General features: G+C 46.1%; 1 protein-coding gene and 1 long non-coding RNA gene across 2 annotated transcripts in view; one reads left to right on the top strand and one right to left on the bottom strand.

The window, feature by feature from the left end:
* Positions 1 to 6,615, top strand: part of LOC310826287 — a 430,259-nt gene that overhangs the window by 398,572 nt on the left and 25,072 nt on the right. The window lies entirely within an intron of this gene.
* LOC310826024 (uncharacterized protein) overlaps positions 2,816 to 6,615 on the bottom strand; it is a 67,923-nt gene continuing 64,123 nt past the window's right edge. Inside the window, exons 5-6 of the mRNA XM_083700463.1 lie at positions 6,000 to 6,126; positions 2,816 to 5,077 (exon numbers count right to left, since the gene is read on the bottom strand). Of these exons, the coding sequence (XP_083556589.1) occupies positions 3,975 to 5,077; positions 6,000 to 6,126 (1,230 nt within the window). The 3' untranslated portion in view covers positions 2,816 to 3,974. The remainder of the gene's footprint in view (positions 5,078 to 5,999; positions 6,127 to 6,615) is intronic.

Here is a 6,615-nt window from a genome sequence, read left to right as displayed (position 1 = left end):
AATCACAATCAATTAATTGAAAAACATTCTAAAATCAAATCATTCTAAAATCAATTCAGAGTCAAATTAATGGCAACCATTGGGCTAGAGTTCTATGAGGATTACCAAAGGAGAGAGGGGGTCAAACTGTGCCCTGGCCTGGTGGAACAGCTCCGTTTTGCAGGCCCTGCGGAAAGATGTCAAGTCCTGCAGGGCCCTAGTCTCTTGGGACAGAGCGTTCCACCAGATCAGAGCCATGGCCAAAAAAGCCCTGGCTCTGGTTGAGGCCAGCCTAACCTCTTTGTGGCCTGGGACCTCCAAGATGTTTTTGTTTGAAGACCGTAAGGTCCTCCGTGGGACATACCAGGAGAGGCGGTCCTGTAGGTATGATATGAAAAAGGTTCCTTCCTTCTCTTTACATTCCAGCAGGTATTTGATTCAGTCTTGTACATTTTAGCTAACCTACTAGGCGTCAAATACCATCTATACATCATTTTCATATAGTTTTCTTTTAACTCATAGCACGCTGTAAAACTGCCCATCCCTTCTCAGTGGGTTCAGTTTGTATATTTCTGAATGCTTTTTAGATAAGCTGCAGGGAAAAGGACAGACGTCCCATTGGCAGAGTGCCAGCCTGATGCTGCCCCCACCCCTCCTACAGTCTCTGGGTGGGCCCCACAGAGAAAGCCTGACTTCAGGCAGCAAGGGGCAAGTTGAGGGAGGATACGTCCCGGCTAGCAGCCCTTGTCAGGGGGGGGCAGAGAGAGACTGTGGGGCAGACAATGCTGCCTTTCTCCTTCAAAGGCCTCCTCTCTTGTAAAGCAGAACAAGTCTCTGCTCAGCCCCCCAGTAGAGGCTGTGCCCCTTTTGGTTCTCAAGGGTGAGATTCTAGCAGGGCAGAGACCTGCGGCTGCTTGTCCCTCGAGAAGAGAGTCCTGATCCGAGCACCTTCCACCTATCAGGCACAACTCACTTGGGAGCATCTTGCTTCCAGCTTCTCCTGGAGCTTCAGGATGCTGGCTGAGATGGGCCCCTGTGGCCTGATCCAGTCTCAGGTTCTTATATTCTGAAGACCAGTCCACTGGAAGTGGCAGAATCAGGTCATTAAAAGTGAGTGGTTGAAGCCACCCCGTGAACTGGGCAGCGCATCCTTTCAAATGCATGTATCGCCATTTCTTTCTGACGTACCAAGTGCCCACCTTGAGAGAAGCTGCTCCTCTCTCCCTTTGGCAACAGGCACCACCTGCCTGCCTGTCCCCACAGACGGGGACCAACACATCGCCCGGCGAGCCAAGAGGGTCTCCTCCTCCTTCAGGATTCCAGTTATTGCCCACATGCAAAAGCTCAGGGATCTGTAGGAGTTTAGCTCTGACTCTCGTCCGCTGAGATTTCCTGAGGGGACTCCCAAGGCTGAAACCAGGCCTGGCCAGAGTCCGGAGGGGCCAGCCAGCCCTCGAGGAGAGAGCCCCGATCCGGGCACCTTCCACCCATCGGGCGCAACTCGCTTGGGAGCATCCTGCTTACCTGGAGCTTCAGGACCAGGTCGACCACCTCAACCTCAGACTTGTCTTTTTAAAAGGATATTTATTAAAGTTTCAAAAAAGGTTACAAAATAAAAGAAAGAAGAAAAAAAAGAAAAAATACAAAGTACAGAAAAATAAAAAAGCAGTTAAAAACATATCAATCTTTTAATGTCCTGTCTTTCATTTGCTTGTTTCCCTGACCTCCTCACACCTCCCTTTTTTTGTATTCCAGTTCAATTAGTTAATTCAGCAAATCCTTTCCCTCCTTGTTTTTATCTTAATCCCTTACCTTAATGTATTGTAACTTTGGGTTCTCAACTAATAACAGCCCATTTTTACATACTCCTTTATGACATTGCTGCTAAAACCACTTAACTTCATTCCGACATCATTCTAACATTCATTAATTTTGCAGTATTTATGTAAGTAGTCTTTTAAATTTCTTCCAATCTTCTTCCACCGACTCTTCTCCCTGGTCTCGGATTCTGCCAGTCATTTCCGCCAGTTCCATATAGTCCATAACCTTCATCTGCCATTCTTCCTGGGTGGGTAGTTCTTGTGTCTTCCAATACTTTGCAATGAGTATTCTTGCTGCTGTTGTAGCATACATAAAAAAAGTTCAACCAACCTCAGACTTGTCCTTCACCCAGGACCAGATGTTCTGCGGGAGAAGAAGCCGACTCAGCTGGGAAGACACTTCCTTGCTTCCTCCTCCCCAGAGCAGGGCTGGGCAATGGCCCTGATCCTGGTGCCACTTTCTGGCGCACCTGCTAGGAATCTTGCAAAATGCAAAGTCGTACAAGAATATATCACCAAGGGCAACTGCTCCACAATAAGGAGTCTAAACGGAGAAATCTCAGACGTTGTCTTTTTCTTTGCAATCACTCGTGTATTTGATAGAAGCAATGTCAACTCGCGAGTCAACCCCCAGATGCTTTTACAGTACAATCAGCATTTCTTCCCACAAAGGGGCTTAATCATTGAGCTGATATGATAAAAACAACAATTATAGTCACCATCTATTTCCATATGGAATGGTTGAATTACGGTGAGAATCTAACAACACAAGAAGACAGAAGAAGTAAAAATAAAAATTAAAAAATGAGATCACACATGAGTGAAGGGAAACAGGGGTATAGGGAAATTTGAAATATTATTTATGATATAAAAGCTTTAATATAAAATTTCTAACTGTGTTGTATTTGTATACAGCAAAGAGAAGTTTAGAGTAATTAGGTATATTTTAATTTTGTTAATTGTGTAATAGGTTTATGTTAGAAAATGAATATGGATGTTGAATTTGATGTTTGTAATTTTTCTTTTTTCCGTTTTGGGGGGGGGGGGGAGAAAAGAATTACCGTGAGAATATATCCCATATATAAAACATCCGCAAAGAAGACTAAGCATCCGTAGCTTAGAGAAACGGGCAGATCTATAAAGGTAGAAAAAATGACAGAGTTACGAATTTCATCACAAAAGGTTTGTAGAACTAATCCCAGCCTCCATCACTTGTATGAAAATCTGTCCCCATATGCAGGGAAGAACAGAAAAAGGCCTTCTATTTGTTACCCTTCCTTGGGAGATGCTGGCAGGACTCACATATTTAAGAGAGAAGTTGGGAACTCCTTATTGTGAAGCAGTAGCCCTTGGTGATGAATATTTTGTGTGACTTTGCATTTTGGTATTATATCACTACCCTGTGTATTGTCGAAGGATCCTTGCAAAGCACGGCGGGGCTGGCTGGGCAAACCTGAGACTGACTCAGCTGCCAAGGCTAAAGTGTCAGGGGAGGGGGACTTTGTTTGACAGAGGAACAGTCTCCCTCGGAAGATGGTGGATTCTTCTTCCTTGGAGGTTTATAAGCAGAGGTTGGGTGGCCATCCTGCATGGAGACTTTAGCTGAGATTTCTGCATTGCAGGGGGTTGGACTAGATGACCCTCGGGGCCCCAGCTCTACGATTCTGTGATTCTAGGGTGCTTCCACAGCTCGTAAGCAGGCCAGGATGCAACACACACACACACCCAAGGAGCCCAGGTGTGTCCTGCTTGGCTCTTTGTGAGATGCCGAGTGTGCGCTCTGACTCTGCAAAGCCCTCAAGCAGACGGCGAAGAAATAGTAAAGGAAATGGAGCAAACGATGTCAGGCTGACATTTCAGCTCTGCTGACAAGAGGCCTCCTCCTCTTCCCTGCAGCAAAAACAATACTGAAGGCAGCATTTACGGGTTAAAAGCTTGACCTGATTGGCGTAAGATATGAGAGCTACAGGTTGCCTTTGTTGATGTGTTTCAGTGCCTCACTGGTCAGCTACCACTTGCCTTAAGCCGGTCAATAAAGCGCTGACCTGCTACCATCTGCCCACTGCTGTGCTTGGAGCTCAGAGCACCACTCAACACATGGACTGAAATTCTGCACTAGGCAAGAGCTCTTTGACAGAGGAACAGACTCCCTCGGTGGGCTCTCATTGAAGGTTCTTAAGCAGAGGTCGTCTGGTCGTCTGTCACAGATGCTTCAGCTGAGATTCCTGCATTGCAAGGGGTTGGACTAGTTGACTCACAGGGTCCCTTCAAACTCTGCAATTCTACCATTCTATTATTCTCCCTGCTGTGGATTTTTTGATGGGTAGCGAGATTGGCTCTCCTGCTGAACCTGTTTCCACATTCCGGGCACTGATATGGTTTCTCCCCGGTATGAATGCTTTGATGGGAAGTGAGATGGGAGTTCCGACTGAAGCTCTTTCCGCATTCCAAGCACTGGTAGGGTTTCTGCCCTGTATGGATGCTTTGATGGGAAGCGAGACTTTCCTTCCGACTAAAGCTCTTTCCGCACTCTTGGCACTGAAATGGTTTCTCCCCACGGTGAATACTTTGATGTCGGCGGATGTTTGCACTTGTAGTAAAGGTCTTCCCACATTCCAGACACTGGTAGGGTTTCTCCCCTGTATGAATTCTTTGGTGGTACGTGAGACTTTCCTTCCAAGGGAAGCTCTTCCCACATTCCAAGCACTGATAGGGTTTCTCCTCTCTATGAATTCTTTGATGGGATGTGAGATGGGAGTTCCGACCGAAGCTCTTTCCGCATTCCAAGCACTGGTAGGGTTTCTCCCCTGTATGAATGCTTTGATGGGAAGTGAGATTGGAGCTCTTATTGAAGCTCTTTCCACATTCCAAGCACTGATACGGTTTCTCCCCGCTGTGAATTACCTGATGTCGGCGGACGTTTGTGTGTATATTAAAGCACTTCCCACATTCCAAGCACTGATAGGGTTTCTCTCCTGTATGAGTGGTTTGATGGGAAGTGAGACTTCTCTTCCGAATGAATCTCTTTCCACATTCCAAGCAGTGATAAGGTTTTTCTCCTGTATGAAGTCTCTGATGGGAAGTGAGACTTTCCCTCCGACTGAAGCTCTTTCCACATTCCAAGCATTGATAAGGTTTGTTCCCAATGGGATTTCTTTGATGGGAAGTGGAATGGGAGCTCTGGCTGAAGCTCTCTCCATACTCCAAATGTTGATATGGCTTATCCACCATGTGAATTATGTCACAGTCTCCCTTCTTATTTTCCCATTTATCATCACCTGAAATGAAGAAAAAGATGGATTAGAGTCTCGGGAAGAAATGGGAGTTCCCAATTATGGAGCAATGCTCATTAACACTTGTGATACAGGGAGTTAGATGGAAAGTCTTATTCCAGGGTTCATGGCCTTTGATTGCTGGCATTAACAGAAATACCTATGAGAACCTGAGATTCGAATAGCCTGTCTCTCTCCTGGGATAGATATTGCCCAATCATGGAATCTGCTCCACCTCCAATAGCTGTCCTCTCTTTAGTCAATCAAAAACAGACAGAAGCAAAGAAGAAAAAAAGCAGTTCAGACCAGCCTGATCAGTGTCTAAAAAGAAACAACAGGAAACAACAGGAGGAACAATATTAACAGACAAAATAATCAACAGCCCCCCATACAAGGTGAGTCGTGGGGGTGTTAGCATTGCATCCCAGATGCTGCAAGTGGCCCTGTTGAGTCCCATCAAAATCGGGGAGGCTTTGCTGGGATATTCCATTGCACCTTAAGGACAGACGTGTGGAATTGTTGTGTGTCACATGTCTGTTTACACTCCAGCACAGCTTGCTGGAAACTTCTTTTAGCGTATAGCTTTTGCTTTTGCTGTCTTGCTTGGACACGAAGGAGATCAGACATGTTTTCCTTTTGTCCTGCTGCATGCTGAATAAACTGCTTGCAAATATGCTCACACAACTTCTTCTTCCACTTCTGTTGCGTAGTGTTTACTCTGCTGAGTGGCGTGCCCCAGCTTCTGAAGTTCGGGTCGCAGATGCTGCATCAAGGACTGGAGATTACCTGGCACACCGGCCGGTGGGCTGGAGCCAGCGGGGGGCCTGCCAATTGCCCCTGTTTGCTTGGTTGCATGTCAACAGGCTTATCACAGAGAGAGATGCGTGGAATTTCCGAAGAGATATTATGATCCACAAGGGAGCCTTACTGAGAGAGGCCATGATCCCACGATTCTCCTCCATGACTTCCTTATGCAGAGCTCTCTGGTCAAGATCCAGCAACGCCCATTCCTCGTCTGTGAAATGAACAGCGACATCTTCAAAGCACACCGAACCCTAAGAGAGAAAGAGAAAGGTCCTCCTCTTAGTCAGAATGAAGATGATCTACTATAAATTGCTCTATTGCTTTCTGCTGTGTTGTTTTAATGGGATCGTTTTGCTGCACATTTTAATTGTGGGTGTTTCTTTAAATATCTTAATGGAATTATTTTAGTGTGCATTTTAATGATGGACATTAACCTTAGTGTAAATGGGGGAACTCCACAATGTGTTCCTCAAATCACTCTGTCTGTGCCAGCATTGCCGCTCTCCTTTCCCTGTGTGCTGTTTTGGAGGAACCTGATACCCTGAAGTCAACTTTAAGAGAAACACGGGGGCACAGGAAGGGGGAGGAGATTCGGGCAAAAGCCCCATTCCATAACTCTTGGGGCTGGTTAGCTGAATCCTGGCCCCTTTGTGGGATGTAATCCACTGGGAGCAGTCAAATACTACATTCCTTGTTTTGCTAGAGTGGACATGCAAGGGGATGTTTGGTCCCGCTAGTCA

Source organism: Podarcis gaigeae (genome assembly GCF_964106915.1).
Source record: "Podarcis gaigeae genome assembly, chromosome: 10".
Lineage (NCBI taxonomy): Eukaryota > Metazoa > Chordata > Lepidosauria > Squamata > Lacertidae > Podarcis > Podarcis gaigeae.
This window is presented reverse-complemented; position numbering and strand designations above follow the sequence as displayed.